Source organism: Buceros rhinoceros, unplaced genomic scaffold, assembly GCF_000710305.1.
Source record: "Buceros rhinoceros silvestris isolate BGI_N320 unplaced genomic scaffold, ASM71030v1 scaffold16053, whole genome shotgun sequence".
In the NCBI taxonomy this organism is placed as follows: Eukaryota; Metazoa; Chordata; class Aves; order Bucerotiformes; family Bucerotidae; genus Buceros; species Buceros rhinoceros.
In genome coordinates this window covers 18,806-35,500 of record NW_010404386.1, presented here as the reverse complement: position 1 = coordinate 35,500, position 16,695 = coordinate 18,806, and the positions used below count along the sequence as shown (strand labels likewise).

At 45.5% G+C, this 16,695-nt stretch overlaps 1 protein-coding gene across 1 annotated transcript; it reads left to right on the top strand.

The window, feature by feature from the left end:
* The first annotated feature begins 250 nt into the window (after window positions 1-250).
* LOC104491028 (cystine/glutamate transporter-like) lies at window positions 251-14,798 on the top strand. Its single transcript, XM_010133382.1, has 12 exons — window positions 251-446; window positions 3,222-3,348; window positions 4,077-4,192; window positions 4,884-5,009; window positions 7,390-7,489; window positions 7,575-7,619; window positions 7,803-7,926; window positions 8,242-8,345; window positions 10,150-10,246; window positions 11,050-11,199; window positions 13,561-13,735; window positions 14,659-14,798. The coding sequence occupies exons 1-12, from the start codon at window positions 251-253 to the stop codon at window positions 14,721-14,723; spliced, it is 1,425 nt and encodes a 474-aa protein (XP_010131684.1). The 3' UTR covers window positions 14,724-14,798.
* The last annotated feature ends 1,897 nt before the right edge of the window (window positions 14,799-16,695 follow it).

Below are 16,695 nucleotides of genomic sequence, written 5' to 3'. Positions count from 1 at the left end.
CCCGCCCCAGGAGCTGTACTGATGTAAGAGATGATACTGAGTATGTTATATGCACCTGTGGTTTGGTTGGTGCATCCAGTACCTGAGAACAGATTCAACAGACCTTGACAGGTTTCTGTGAAAATTATTGTCCAGAAAAGAAGACCCCTGATTCCCTACATCTTTCCTTGTCTTACAGGTGAACCTTGAGACCACTTGAGAGACCATAGCTCCTGAATGCATGACCTTCCCCTGGCATTAGAAGAAAGCCATGGAGAAAAAGAAGAAAGAAGAGGAGGCTGTCTTTCTGAGGAAGAAGATAACGTTGCTGCGGGCTTTCTCACTCCTCATCGGCAGCATGGTTGGCAGTGGCATCTTTATCTCCCCCAAAGGAGTGCTGAAAAACTCTGGCAGCGTGGGTTTCTCCCTAGTAGTCTGGTTTGCCTGTGGTCTTCTCTCGATGTTTGGTGAGTGGTGAGCTGTGTCAGCCTTTGCTTAAGCACCTGCAAGGTGAGGGGAGCCAGCAAGTTGTTATGTATAAAAAGTTGGGAGAAGAATGAACCAAAAACTCCCTGTTCCCTCTGCAACAGAAACAAAGATTTGACAAGCCTGGGAGTGTCACCAGCAGTCTTTAGTTCAAATGTCTCTCATTGGGTGACTGAGAAAATCCCAGCAATTATGGTCTGTGAGTATGGAATCATGTGCATGTCGAGGGCAGAGGAGTGGCAATGACTGCAGGTGGAGACAGTATGGTCTCTGCCAGGAAAACTGGGAGAAAATGAGGAGAGTCATTCTATAAGGTGGCAGGGAGATGCAGGCATCTAAAAGGCGCTTGTCAGTCTTTTAGACTTTTTAGTCTTTTAGACAGTCAGGCTGTGCAGTATTTTTCATAAACCCTGTGAAAAGGGCAAGAAGTGGCAGCCTTAATATGCCACAAGGGATCCCCTTTCTGTTGGTGAGGATAGAGAAGCACTAAAGCAGGTTGCCTGGGGAGCTGCAGAGTATCCAGCAGCTAGGAGTGGGTGTCTGGGTGTCTATCAGAAATGGTTTGGTTATGTCTCATGTTGCCTCAGAGCAGGGGATGGAGCACATCAGTTCAGCACTATCTGCATGTTACCCTTGGCTCGGTTTCTGGCATTTAATACCACTCTTTTCTCACAAAGGGTTGACTTTTTGATGACAGTTTCATTGTAGTTCTTCTGAAATAAAGTAGCTCTTAAAGTTACAACAGGTATGTCTTTTAGTTTCCTTCATTAACTGTGTCGAATCACCGTGTCAGAAATGCTCTGAAGATGCTGTTAGGAGAACTGCAAGATCTCTCAGCTCTGGGGAGAAATTGCATGTTTATTTCAGTGGGTGTCTTTAAAGTTCTTCTGTTATAACTTAGAAAAAAAACAAGAAAGGAGAAATAGTCCATGGGAAAAAGAACACTTTGGCACTGTGTAATGTAAATGCAAGTTTAAAAATTGAGACATTGTAAATATGTCAACAAGTGTGGTTCTTGCCCTTCGCACATGCGTACCAATATTTCATGTTGCCACCTATGTGTGGTTGTTCGGTGAATGACATACTTTTGCTTAATGAAAATCTTAAAATATAACATAAACACGGTGTTTCTTGTAACTGAGCAGAGCTATAAATGATAATGTGGGTGCTGTTCACATAGCCCAAGCTCTGTACTAGGAAAGATTTCTGTCTCCATTGCATCCTTTGATAGACTGCTGGAAGGGCCTTGGGAGCCTCTTTATCAAGTTATTGCATTTTGTAGCCAAATTTGTTGGTTTGTTCTTCTATTTTATCAGCTTGACATCCTCCCCAGATCATTTCTCTGCCACTTTTTTTGCAGTACATTAAACAGGCCTGCTTCCTTTCATGCTTTTTTTCTTTCAAGTATGACATTTCGGTGAGTCCCATAGCATGAGTTCAGCAAAGCACTGAACGCATGCTTGACGCACGTAAAGAGACCCGCTGGAATAAATGAGACGAGGTGTCTGCCTGTATTTGACACTTTGAGCAGGGACTCTGCACAAATGTGCCAACAGAGAGGCGGTAAAAACCGAGGTCCTCACCATTGGCATGTGACCTGAGTATGGCATGATTGCCACAGGACTTGGAGGCATGGCCGTATCACCACTGCGTTCCTCTGCACTCTGCCTCCACAGCCGCCTGAGCTGGGCAAAGTAGGAGGTAGCACAGGTAGAGACGGTCTTACGGCACAGGGTCACATCCCAACAGTGCTCAGCCCCATTGTAAGGAGAGTTGTGCTCAAAGAAGTGAATGTTTTATGATTTCTTTTGGTGAACAAAAGATGTTTAACCTGGCAGGTGAATCCAGTGTAGGCTGGGCTTAAGATTTGTACTTAGACACGTTCGAATGGTACAATGAACTGCTCTATAGAGAAAACACAAGGGGGATTTTTTTGGCACAGGTGGAGGCATAAAGTTTTATATTCATTTGCCTGAAAGTTTTAAGCTATCTTCTCTGGTGCACCTCTCCCAAGGTTTCTCGTTTTGACCTGGTGCAGGGGCAGGGAGGTGCAGAGGTGCTTGTCAAGGCAGGGGCAGGCAGTCCCCAGGCCTGTCGGTGCACTCGTCCACAAACACGTGAGAAGAGACCAAAGGAGCCTCCCATGAAGGTGCTTCCCTTGCTCTGCGCCATCAGGGCCATGTTTTCCTCTGGTGGCAGATCCTCCCTCTCGGAGGGGATGCTCTTCCAGGTCCTCTGTCTGTTGTCTTCGAATGAAGGAACCAATTTATGTGAAGATAAGGACACAGGACACAGAAATGTGGTCTGTGATCAAAAATGTGATTGAAATGACCAGTTCAGCCACGGCCTGTCAGCTGAGCTGCTGTAACTGCCTTGTAAGCACCATTTCATCCATCTAACTGTGCGGAGAAGTGAGAACCCAAACCCACAGGACATTTTTCAAAGGAAACTTCTGGTAGCTTACCGCAAGATTTTTATCATGCGCCTTTCCACAGAACTTTCAAGCAAAACTTGTATCATTAACCAGAAAACAAGAGAATTTCTTTCTTTCTGACAGAAAAGTCAATCACTTCAGGACTTACCTCAAAACACAGTAGCACACAAATATAGGCAAGAGTGGTTCTGCTAAACCCCTTTTTCTTCCTCTAAGGCACTACTTATTTTGAACAGATTCACTCAATCCCTGAAAAGTCACACAGAAAAGAGAAAACTCATGGGATGATTTACTCAGTGCATTTCTACCTGAACTTTTCCAGGCGCCTTGAGTTATGCAGAGCTTGGAACAAGAATCACCAAGTCCGGAGGACATTACGTCTACATTTTGGAGACGTTAGGGCCCCTGCCAAGTTTCTTATTCCTCTGGGCAGAGTTTTTTGCTATCAGGTAAGAGATTTTGTTCATTTGCCTTTTGCTGGATGCTTTAGAAAACAAAAGTTACAGTGCCAGGTAAAAGTCTAGGCAGTTTGTAAAGGAAAGAATAGAAACAATATGAGCAACTTTTAAAGATTTTCAGTGATAAAAGGAAAGAAGGAGTGTAATGAGTAAACAGTGACACATGTTCAGTGTGATCTGTACTTGAAGAATATCTCTCTTCTCTCCTGGCAGCTGGTATCCTCCAAGAGCCATGGTATTTTTCAGAGACTGACAATAGATTCCAGATTTATTTCAGATCTTTTGTTTTCCTTGTGAAACTTTTTCGGATTCTCCTGTGGAGATAACTTCCTGGCTTAGCCCTGAGCTAAATAACATTTTAGAAAATTGTAAATGACTTCTTTTTTATCTTTAAAGAGGAAGTCCTCACCTCTCAATAACCCGTGTCCTTTGTGTAAGCTGAGATGAGGCAGGATGTATGAACCGCACTGCATTGCTCAGTATTATTAATTTCAACTTTTGCTTTCAATTTGGGATTTAATAATTTTGCAGCATGGCATTTTTAACCTGTTTACTGAGAAAAACCGATGAAAAAGACTACAGGAATTCACCATCTGCATGGGAAAGAGGGATCACGCTGGGTGGGGAAACTTCCTTGCCTCCAGAGTTTTATGCAGTTTTACATCATGCCATTTTTTGGCCATCCGCAGGCCACAGTTTGTGCTTGATTCCTCTCCCAGGCCTGCCAACAGCGCTGTGGTTTCTTTGGCATTTGGACGCTACATGCTGGAGCCGTTTTTTGCCCCCTGTACAGCCCCTCTCCCTGCTGTGAAGCTCGTGTCTCTCCTGGGGTACTGTAAGTACTAACTTTTATGGGACTGCTGATCTTGGAGCCTCTCTGCCCTGGACCAGGGGCACTTACAGGGTGTTATCTTCCAGGATAACTGTGAGATTGGGGCCCTGTCTTACCTTCGTGGCCACCCAAAACTTTCTGATCCAAGGCACTGGTTTGGGGCCACTATATTCTCCAAGAAGGGGAATGTGCCTTGCCTCCCTGTTGAACAGCTGGAGCCCTAGGCTGAGGGGGATGCTACCAAGTACAGGAGCAGAAACACTTCGTGTATAATTGTGTAAATGCCACCTGGGTTGAGGGGGTAAGGCTCAAGGTTTTGGATACCTCGCCTGGTGCACCCAGCCTGTGAAGCTGTACTGCCTGCTCTCCGGGCTGGTGTGCGCTGGCACAGGGGCTGCTGTGACGGGGGCTGCTGAGATGTGCCGGCAGACTCACACCTTTCCCCTAGGCAGGTGTGGGTCACCGGACAGGAACCAGGCTCCTGGTCCCTCTTAGAGGCATAATTCAGCTCCCCCTTCAAAAGCTGTATGCTGGGCCACACCTGTAATGTTTTCTGAACATCTCTCACCCCACCATCCTCTCTGTGAAGATGCAGCCTTCTCCCCAGCACCCCTAGAGCAGGGAGCGCTGCTGTATTTTTTCCTGCATGTGCCGAGCATGGGCTGCAGCTGTAGCAGTGTGGTCTCCTCTCCAGACATGGTCCTCACCCTCAATTCGTGGAGCGTCACCTGGAGTGCCCGGCTTCAGACAGCTCTCTCCATCGTCAAACTCTCGGCTCTTGCACTCATCATTGTACCAGGAATGATGCTGCTGTTCCAGGGTAGGTGTGCTGCGACGCTGCTGAGGGAGGGTGCTCCACATGCCTGCCTGTCATGGCTTTTGTCAGTCCCTAGTGATAAGTGTAGTACTCCTTTAGCTGGCAGGAGCTTCCTCTGCCTGTGTGCTGGATGTAAATGAGCTGGAAGCTGAAACCAGGACGGCTGGCACTAAGCTGTGTCATTGCACTGGACTGATGCTCCTGGCTTGGCTGTGGTTTCTCCAGATCTGAGTGAGTCTAAGTGCCTGAGGCTGAGTAAGCTTACCCAGGGTCATACACTCCTCTGCAGACGATCTTTCTTTGGTGTCAGACTCTCCTGTTTTCAGCATGGCCCAAAATCCTTCCAAAGCAGCACAAATTTGATGGACATCAGGGATGTGTGACAGCATCCCATGGTTAACTGAGCCAGTCACAGCTGTGTCATGAGTTAGCAGCCCTCAGCTGAGCCCTGGTAACTGCATCCCTAACCTTTCCGTGGTTTTGTTTTTCACCTCCTAATTGAGATGGGCAGTAACTTAGTAAATTTACAATGGACTTGTGCAGGATTGCACATTCACATCCAGAGTGGGGAAAAAACCCTACCGGTACTATCTTCTGGGAATGCTACAAGAGCATTGGCTTTAATCCAAGCCTCAGGTTATAGAACAGCCCAAGGCATTTCCACTCAAGGGATGAAGCCTGCTCCCTCTTCATGCTGTTACCTTATTCCACAAAGACAACAACACAGGCAGTAGGCTCCGTGTTCGTGTTTCTTTTTGATGTCTGGAGCTGGCTCCTTTGAACATGCAAAGATCCAGTTGGGCTGGCAGCACTTCTGAACACAAGGATTGCCCTGCAGCTAGCAATCCTGAGCCATTATTGTTAGGAATGCCTTCAAATGACAATCTGGAGCCCTGGCACCCATCCTCTGGCAAGGAGGATAAGTGCCAGTGACATCTGGAGGGAGAATTCACCAAGAGACCCCAATATGACAGGTTCTATTTAATGTGACTCGCAGGGGACTGTATATCACTCATTAATCTATTGCAGACAGTAAATCCTTCTTATGCACCATCATTTACCAGCAATTGTTTTAGAGCACAAAGAGACTACTCTAATAGGTCTGCTCCCCTATTTTATTCAAATCTATTTTCTTCTTTAGTTGATTTTTGTGCTTAAAAATCAGTTTAGTGCTTTTAAATTACTTTGACTGATTCCCCTGCCCTTGTTCTACCTTTTGTCCTTTACTCTGCCGTTACCTTCCCTTTGGCTCAGGTTTGGTTTAGAGACTCGATGAACTAGTGTTTCAAACCCAAATGCCCAAAACTCATTAGAGAGCTCTTTGCAGAGGCACCTTCATAGAAGTGGCCTGACTTTCTCACATCGTCTGTGCTACTTCATGCTACTTGGTGAAGCCAGACAAGGCAAGCCTTGCACCTTTTACTTTTAAAGAGACTGAGCAGATATGTGGAACCAAACCTTGGGCCACCCAGATTTGAAAATGTTGGAAATACAACTCCTTTTGACTGCATTTCTTATTGGTCTTCCATTAGATGTTTCTCCCTTCCCTAGGATTTTTTTTTTTTTTTTTGGAGTTTGTTTGTTAAAAGATGGTTCATATCCAAAATCCTGACTTTGATTTTGTTGTTGCTATTTCAAGAGAGAACTTTTAGGAAAATTGGGGGAGTTGGTAATACAGAATCTCTAGCTGAGACACCTCTACTTTTTAATTTTTATTTGCTTTGCTCACTGTGTCTTCAGTTCTTCCTCCTGTGGGTGACCTACAGTGGCTGGCAGGGGTGGCAGGCAGGGACAGTACCCGGAGCAGGCGCCAGGCTGACTGTCCTTCTTCCCTGCTCCCACTCCCTCCTCTGCTCCAGTTCCCATGCTCCAGCCAGCATGGGGCTGAGGTCAGTGCTCCGGCAGTGGAATCAGGAGGGAGCACAGCGAGAGGCGAATTAGCCACCTCACTGGCTGTACCACATCAAAGAGGAGTGTGTGTCCAGCTGCTTAGGGTGCTGGGGAGGGAAGAGAGGGGGGTCAACCCAGTGAATTAATTTTTCGTCAAAAGTCAGGACAGGACAACTCTGGGCCTCTTGACTTCACAATCTCCCATCCCCACAGCAGGCTCTGTCTGAAACAGAACCAGCTGCCACCATTGCACTTCCTTGAAATGTCTCCTGTAGCTGGACAGGAGACGGATTTGTTCTGTTGCTGTATGCGAAGTAAACACGGCAACACAGCACTGCAAATTAGAGCAACGAAACAAATCTGAATACCTGGTTCTAAGTCACAAATCCTCTTCCTAGGTCTGGGCAAGAGGTACAAGGGGTGTTATCCTGCAGGACAGCAGCCCGTCTCTGATGTTTCCCTGCTCTGTGTCCATTGTTTCCCTTCTCTGCAGGCCATACCGAAAACTTCCAGAGTGCTTTTGACAGACAGTTGCTGGTTTTGGATAAGCTGCCTCTGGCTTTTTACGCAGGCATGTTCGCATATTCAGGCTGGTAGGTGTGACAGGAGGGCGCTTCAGGGGCAACAGACTGGTGTCCAAGACATGGCTCAAACTCCCTCTCTCTTCGCACCATGCAGGTTCCAGGCGAGCTTTGTGCGTGAAGAGTTGGTCAGACCTGAACGGTAAGGCTGGCAAGAAGTCATCTCGAGTTACCAGCCTCTGGGGTACCGTGGCTTTTCCAAATGCAGTATGGGAGGAAATGAGTTTGTGGGTTAACTGAACCGACGCCAGCTGCATCTGCAGTATTGTGCATAGCAAGGGATAACAGCTTGTTCTTTGTGTGTCTTTCTTCCCCTTTCCTGCAGAAATATCCCCCTGGCTGTCATTGTGTCCGTGATTATGGTAATTGTGGGGTACATGCTCACCAATGTCTCCTATTACACAGTCCTGGGAATGCAAGACGTTCTGGCTTCTCCTGCTGTGGCTGTGGTGAGTCATCACCTCTACCGTGCAGTTTCTTCAGTGCAGTCATCTTATGCAGAAGGGGTGGCCATGACAAGTGTTTTTGAGATGGTTTTCCTATAAAATTCTTTATTGCTTTGCAGTTTCTATGGATTATTGGGCAACAGTAACCTCTTCTAGTGTTGCCTAAAATATAATGAAAAATAACCTGCAGATGACAGAAGAAAAGGCAAGATCGAGTTATATTTTACTCCTTCGATGGAGGAAGTTTTCTTTCTTTTGAATCTGATGTTGTCTAGAGATCACCACATGTTCCTAACACCACACTTGCTCTTCCTCCAGAGCTTTGTTCAGCGAGCCTTCAAAAGCCTGATCTCTGTGGTCCCTGTCCTTGTCGCATTGTCCTGCTTTGGAACCATGAATGGAGGAATCTTCACGTTTTCAAGGTCACATACCTAAGAATTTATTACTGAATTGGAGGGAAGCACCAGTGACCTATGAAACTGCCCACCCATGTGATGTTATTTAGCCACCCTTGTGGGGAAAAATAAGGCCTTTGGCTCCCAGGATGTCAACTACTGGATGATCCCTGTTGGCTAAGAGCCTACCCTTTCTATTTCTGGCCATGTCCAGACTTTGATATCTAAGGCTGGTCACAAACAAAGATTTTCATCTTCTCCCCCCACCTTCAATTTACATACCCAATTTAAAGTGAAGCATCAATGTTTCTGTTGAACTAGAGGCTTTGTGCGTGTTGGCAGCTTCTCAAGGTGGCCAAGTCTTCTTTTGTTAGGTTCACCCAGTTGCTCTGTTGCAGTGCGCAGGATCGCTCTGTTGTGAGGATCTCTGGCCAAAGGCAAGCTGTCCCTTGAGGACTTGGCTTTGAGGTCAATAAATGTTATTGGGGACGAGCTATTCCTAAAGCAATAGTCAAGGATCAACAAATCTTGTAACAATAAGAAAAGCTTTGTTCCATGGAAAAATTATCTTGCCAGCTTCACTGGTTACCAAAGTAGGTGTCCTTATGGGAGCCTTGAAATTGGAGAGGAGGGCAGAGCTCATGGAGAAGCATGTCGTGCTGGTCCTGAGGATCTGAGTGAACTCTCTGGAGGTGGTTCTGTTTCACAGCTGGGATTGCAAAAGGGAAAATCAGTTGATACAAAAGGGTTGTTTCATAATCTAAAAGCTAATGAGTTATTTGATCCACTACCCTGAAGTCCAGTATTAAATACAGGTGCAGAGAATCCTCCCTGTTGGCTCCTCTAGCTTGTGGTTTTCTTTGAGGATGAGAAGTCCCCAGACAGCACAGAGGTTCTGCATGTCCCTATCGGCTTTCTCTTCCCCATCCTGGCACCATTAACATAATCACTGCAGAAGGGCCGTATAAACAGTGATGGGGCCTCCCTGGCTGCTGGCCAGCCACGCCCCTGCAAAACCACAGAGACAGCAATAAAACCAGTTTTACACTCATGCCCCAGCTGCTTTGGGCCCTGGTCCAGCCCAGCTGATGCTCTGGCATGGTTTGTTTTTAGATATTAAATTCATAAAATTGGATGCAATGCCTTCTCCCTAATTGCCCTTTCACGGGTCAAAGAAAGAATGGAGGCAAGGGGCTCTCTGCTGTCATTTTGTAGCTGGTCTTGCATGTGGCTGGCCTCTTGGCAGTACACCAAACTATATTTTCCAACAGCTGGCCAGAGGATTAAACACCCCTTATTATTTGCACTTTATATATATATATATATATATACACACACATATACACACATATATATATGTATGTATAAAATGTATAAATATAAGCGTCAACACTTTCATAAACTCATAAGCCTGACTTATAAAGAATTGAAGATTGTGACTCCTCCGCTTCCTACTGGAAAGATTAATCCCTTCTCTGATGGCAAGAAACTTTTTTGCTTCTGTTCCTAGCCTGAATTTATTCATGGTCACTTAGGATTTGCTCAGAGGTCTCTGCTAACAGATCACCCAAGAGGATGCTGCCAGTTGTCCTGCTGGTAGGCTCTGTACTGTGTGGAACTAACTGCTCCTGGGAGAACTACAGGAATTCAACACTTCGTTTTTCTTCCAAATGCCAAAAAATTGTGGCTGAAGGCAGAACTATGGCCTTGAGTAGCATACCTGTGCTGGGGGGAGGTGTCTTGTGTCCTCAGGTCAGTCCAGCGACTGAGCCACCAACATTTCCAGTCTGGAAGTGGGATATAATGCATTGGGCTCCCTGTCTTTTCCTAGGACTCTATTTGTGGCTTCCAGGGAAGGACAGTGGCCTCCTCTCTTCTCCATGATCCACATTCGAAGGCATACACCTCTTCCCGCTGTCATGTTAATGGTAAGGAGATCTGGCTGTGTGACATGCCCTGTTCTTGCAGTCTTGGCTTTCTTCAAAGCCTAGAGAAGCTGAGGAGTTTTAAAGGGTGTTGAGACATTAAGTCAGCCTCCAAAAAATAAAGAAGGCGGATACTGAAAATGGCTGGAACGTATTAAGTCTGCTCGTGCGAGCAGTGGTAGCCAAAACCACTACCTCATAGTCCCTGCCTTATAGCCTTCAACACCTTTTCTAAAAGTACTGTCCCTACCATCTGCTGCAGTTGCTGCATGATCTTGTCGTATGAAAACACCTCTACCAGGGCCTGGCTATTTGAAAAAACTGAAATTCCTGGAAGCGATGGAATTGCAGGAAATGAGCATTTGCAGAGATGCTCTTAGTTTTGGTTTGGTTTTTTTTTTCCAGCAATGGTCCTGCTCCATCCTAACTGCGGTGCAGCGCCTCTTGCAGCTTGGCTGACCTGCTACAAACTTAGCCGTTATCTTTGTACGTAGCCTTTGTACCAGCAGCACCAGCTTTTGGATCGTGCAAGTCTTAATGCCCTGCCTAGGACATAAAACATCAAAGATACTGTTGAACTTGAAAGGATTGCTCCTTTCTGTAGCACATCATAATAGTGTGTTTAGGCGTTTTGCCTTCAGTCTGTGACACTCTTTTGTGAAGCACTCTGACCTCTGAAATGTTGGGGCTGTGAATTAGCTGCCTGAGATTGCAGGGGGGCTGGAGGAGGTGATCCATATTACCGTTTTTAGTTGGAGGACCGTAGTAAGAATTTAATGACTGTGTTTCATCTTCACAATGCTCAGTTCCCTTTGGTTACTGCCATGGTGTGCATTGGAGATATCTACCATCTAATGAACTTCTTCAGCTTTTCCCGATGGCTCTTCATAGGATTAGCTACCCTTGGGCTCATTGTCCATCGCCAGCGTCACCCTGAGGTGCACAGCCCGTTCAAGGTAACGCAGCCATGGTTGTCTTTGGGCTTTAAGGGGTCTTGATACCTATTGCTCAGTAAGGCATGCGGGGAGCTCTTTAAATTAGCGGTTGTGCCCAAACAGCCAGATGTGGTAAATACTATAAAGCTGGTTCTACATGGTGTCACCGATTGCATCTGTAAGATGGCAGCCTGCTCCAGGGAACAGAGTTTCAGGCTGGGAACCGAGAGATGTGCCAAAGGCAGTTCCCACACTCATCTCTAATGGGCTGCAACAAGTCACCTTTGCCTGGATGTTATTTCAGTGACAGGTAAGTCTCAGCTCTAGCTGAGAAGTGAGATGATGTCCTCCTTGGGGGAAAAAAACATGCCCAGAGGGATCTTGGGAGCAAACCTGACTTAAGGGGAATCATATCCCAGCACAAAAGTATTGTATAGTGCAAAGCAGCTTGTGTACAGCTATGGCTGTTGCAGGCCCTGAGGATGTGCACAGCGAGTGCAGGTGTACCATGAAGTATAGGATGCTTTGTACTCTCCTGCCTTTCCCTAAACTCCACATGGTCCCCTCTGGTGACCCTTCTCATGCTGCTGGGCGCTGGTATCCTCCTCATGTCAGCAGGAGAAGTTGCGTTTGGTGTCAGAGCAGCTTTCTTGACCTTGGGGCACTTTGCCCACTGCTGAATAATGTGCAGAAGGCTTTTGGCTGACGCGTTGCTCAAGGTGTGCACAGTTTGTTCCTGTCTCCAGTCGTGCCTGCATGGAGCCTCCAAGCCAGCTCTTGGGAAGAACAGGAGACCTCCGGGGTCACAGGCACTGGGCAGCTGATCAGTGAGAAGCTCAGGGGACAGAAATGCTCCCTGCAGCTCCCAGGGCTCCTCCCTGAGCTGCACGAGGCCTGATGCGAAGTTTGTTGTAAATTTTCTTCCCAGTCATTGCTGGAGACAGTATGTTTAGCAGAGATCTTTCAGCTTCCCAGATTTCTCGGTGGCTGCACTTGTGTTCTCACCCAGAACCAGGTTTTAAATAAGTTTTCTTTTTTTCTTTTAAACCAAGCTTCTCAGAGGAATGGTGATGTTTCCAGTTGCTGAGATTTTGTCCCATTTTGGTTTGGACAGAGATTTAGGTTTTTAACAGTTCTTAAAGGCAGGTTAAGTGAGGGAGGGAAATGCTGGCCTTTTGGTCAGCTTGGTTGATTTTTTTTTCCTTGCCCTCTCCCTAGATTTTATAACCACTTGAAACTTGCTCAGTTTTCGGCAAGAGGGAAGGGCTGCACAAAGGTGGTGTGGGCATGTGCTGCGCTCTAGTGGTCAGATACAGGTCGCCTTCTGCCACTTTACAGAGAACAAATCATAAAGTACATGTGATTGATTGTGCAGGTACTTCTCCCCTATAGCATTTTGAGTTAAAAATGGTGAGAAAACACCGGTAAAAGGAGGCATCAGTCCTCTCACACACCTCCCAAGCAGATGTTCAGTGTGACTGCATGCTCGTAGGAGAGGCTGGCAGGGGATGCTCTGGCTGGAAAGACAGAAGGGACGTGTAAGTGTGGTGGCTGGATGGCTGCCATCACTAAAGCAACTAATATCTTCCAGCTTGGCATGGTCACCATCCAAAATAGGATCTCTGTTACCAGAAAAGAGATTGTCACACTAGATGAAACCAGCAGGTCCTTCATTTTATCAGCCATGGCAAGGAGTAAATTGGCTGAGGTTGGATTCAAGGACTGAGAAAATGTTTCACAGTTTTATTATTTATTGCAGTCTTCTGATGAACACAGATGAATTGGCTCACCCAACAGGGTCAGGCTGCTGCTTTGGTCTTTCATCAGGGAATCATTGAAGCTCATGTTCTTGATGCAGGTGCCTTGGAGATAGGGAGTTGGGATTATCCTATAAGTCTCAGGCAAACTGGGGGCAGGTCAAAATGAGTCATAAGTGTTATGACTAAAGAATAGTTTGATTCAATGTGCTGCTTCTACTCTTGGCTTCAGATTTTCCACCAGCAGTTGCCACAGGTGGCAAGTAGATACGTGTGCATGTGCAAGCACAGGAGCAGTACATTCAGAGTACAGTGGGGTATAGGTGACTTTTCCCCCTTCTTGGCTTCCAGTTGCAAATGAGGTTTACATTTCGATGCACATGAATATAGGAGGCATGACCTCACAGGGCACAATGGGCTTCAAAGATGATGTAAATAAATTTTTCTTCTGTGATCCTACTTGTTTGCAACTTGTTGTACAGAAACAAACTGCAGGACCTGCTGAATGATTTTTCTCATCTTCTCTGTGATGGAGAAGTGAATACAGTGTGTTCTGACATTTATGGATGCTGATTTGCTATAGCCATCAGTTTTGCCTGAGGGTCTTCTGTGCCCTTTTCCACAGGTTCCTCTGTTCGTTCCTGTCTCTTTTACTGTCATCTGCCTCTTCACAGTGGCAATGTCTTTCTACTCAGACCCTGTGAACATTAGCATCGGATGCACTGTAGTTTTAAGTGGTTTTCCAGTCTACTACCTCATAATCCATAGGCAAATGTCAAGTCGATGCCATAGCCCGTTTTGTAAGTACGCATTTGAGTTTCATTATTGTGGACCTCAACACGCTCAGGGGTGGGGATGTTGGTTTGTTCCCAGGGCTCATCTCTAATGCAAATTGCTCCATGACGAGCAGACCCCATGAAACCTAAGTCATGACCTCTTCCACCTATTGCTTTCCCAAGACACAGCCTCTGCAGCTGAAGAGACGATGGATAGGCTGTGTGGCTGGCGGCTGGCAGCCAAGCATAGGCAAACTGGCCATGCCTGCCTGGCTTGTGAATATACTGATATATCAAGCCAGCTTGATGCTTTTGTTTTAGGAAACACAGAGCTGAGGTCTACCAACAGGGGAAACAGAGAGGGTTGTTTTTGCACCCCAGCCCTTGTTTTCTACTAAACTTTATCCTGTTTTGGGGATCACCACCTCTCAGTCAAATGTGGCTGACACTGAGCATCAAGATCAAAAGTTAGGACCAAGAGACTGACAGGCAGACGCTGTAACCCCTTGCACAAACCCCTTGCTGAAAGGCTGGGGAGAGGACTGGTGGGAGATGACAGTGCTGCCTGAAGGCTTTTGGTGAAGAGGCCAGGATGGTTTTGGGCACAGGTATGGGTGTGTAAATGAAATACATCTCCACTCCATGCAACGTCTAGCCCAGATTTCCTTTGGGCGTAGCCCTGGTGGCACAGTGATTTACTCAGAAACAAGAGCCCAGTTTCAAGTTTAATTTATAATTTCAGTTATAAATCTTGTTTTCTTTTGATTTGATGTTGTGCTGAGGTATATCAGGAACCACTGAATAGGAGAAAACCTACAAGAAAGGAAACAGATACAGTGATCTGCTAACATAAAGTGCTCCAGCCATCAGTGCTGATGCTCCAATTTTCAGCCATACCTCAAGGTTTCCTCGAAACTAAACTTTCTTCCTTTTTTCCCCCCTTTCAGATTATCTTACACACAAACTACAGTTACTGCTGGAAGTAGTCCAACAAGAAATCAAGACTTACTGAGAAAACTATCAGGACTCACAGGAAAAGATAAAATCTACTTACTCCATTTCTGACACTTTTGATCCTACCAAAAGCAAGCCATGCTCTTATTCTTTTAATCACTACAAACGAGAATGAGTCTGAGCCAAAGCCTTGCTGCAAGTGTTCCTAAGCTTGCCGATCGGGATGAGCACGTCACATCTGCTTCTGCCTTTTTTTTTTTTTTTTTTAGCAGAACAATGTAGTTCTCTGAAATGAGCTTGCTTTGCCTGCAGAGTGTCTTTGAAACCAAGATCCTAATTTTGCAGCCTAGTCCAGATCTCAGTAAAATTGTGTGTGTGCATATATATATATATATATCCATACACACTATCTTTTAATTTCCTAACTTGGCAAACAGAGGAAGAGATCATGTTGCAGAACTTAACTTAAGAGTCCAGTACGTGGAAGCCAAGCGCAGGTTTCAAACTGGAGCTTTGTAGTAGCCATGCTGTGGACAAGCATCACGAAGGGAAACGTGTGGGGAGAACAAATTGGAAATAAGGTAGATGAATTGGAAAGGAGGGGGCAGGAGGGATAAAACTTCATTCACTAGAAAGTGCAGATTCATGTTAATGAGAAGATATTTGAAACCCTTTGAAATTAAAATATTAACACAGTAAGGTCAGAATGTTTTGCTTTGATTATTGTATAAGTAGAATAAGTTTATTTTGCTTTGAAATAATATTTCAATTTTGAATTTTATTTTTCTTAAATGACATTTCAAAATGTACACACACTTTTAAAAAATCAGCTAAACATCAACAAGAATATGACAAAACAGATCTCAATCCCTTGCCCAACTCCCCAGTCCTGCTCCTCACCTGGTACTACCAGTAAAGTTGAAAATTCAGATTTTGGTCCAACTTCAGTGAAATACAATTTCTCCTTGAGTTAGGCAAGACCACGGATGAGACTTGGGCAGATTCCTGAATAAGTGCATCTTTTGGAGCTGTAAGAAGACATGAAAGACTTCATTTTAGAGCTTTAACTCTAATTCTGCAGACTTGCTGACTCAATATGAAAACGCTCCTTTGAACTACTGACATTAAAAAGGCTTCCATTATTGGATTACTTTGTTTTACATTATTAATGTGGCAACATTATGTCCAGATAAAACTGCAATCAGCTATTTCGAATCACTTAATTGTTAAGATTTTCCTAAGAGACGGTAAATTGTATGCTGAGACTTCTTTAATGACCACTGGAGAAAAGAACAGCAGAACGTGTAGCATTTTTAATCTTTTGTATCAAGCATTTATGTATTTAAAAGTAAAACCAAGGTGCTATTTACATCATTAATGTAATCTACTGAAACTTATAAAATTCACCATCAAGATCTGGAAATAAGTTGTGGTTTTTTTCCAAAGCAATTGAGAATTACTATTCTTGTTATGACTGCTTCCCATTCCTGTGCTAAATTAAGCCGGGATAGCAGCAGCGTGGTTACAGCGCTCGTTTCCTCCCTCCCCTCCCGCAGTATAATTTATGAGATGCTGGACATTGTCCAACAGGACATCCAGCCTTACGGAGAAAACCATCACGATCCACAGGAGAAGGTACCAGCTTCAAATGTGATAGTGTGGTTTCAGGTGGGATCTGGAAATGTTTCCAGGCTCCCAGAAATGGATTGATCCCCATATCACACCGGGTGTTACTGAAGCTGAACCTCCTGGCATACCTTCCTGCAGCACCCTGTGGCCGTGCACTAGTGTGACTGGCCTGCAGAAGACCCTGCAGAACCGAATGAGCCCTGTCACCCCAACACAGCCTGAGTTCACTCCCTTAGGTACTGGTTTGGGGGATTTTCCACATCCTGAGGTAGATAGAAGCACGAGGCGCTGCCAGCCTGGACACGTTCTGCAGGACCCCTGTGAGCACAGCGTGCCCATGCTGTAGCATCAGTACTCACACATCGAATTTTAGAGTGGTCTAAAATTGTAAACAGAGCTGC

Excerpts from the sequence above, each read along its gene's own strand:
- LOC104491028 (XM_010133382.1), top strand. The coding sequence starts at position 251 with ATGGAGAAAAAGAAGAAAGAAGAGGAGGCTGTCTTTCTGAGGAAGAAG. Across the intron at positions 5,010-7,389 it reads AATGATGCTGCTGTTCCAGG|GCCATACCGAAAACTTCCAG; the intron begins GTAGGTGTGCTG and ends CCTTCTCTGCAG. Across the intron at positions 11,200-13,560 it reads AGGTGCACAGCCCGTTCAAG|GTTCCTCTGTTCGTTCCTGT; the intron begins GTAACGCAGCCA and ends CCTTTTCCACAG.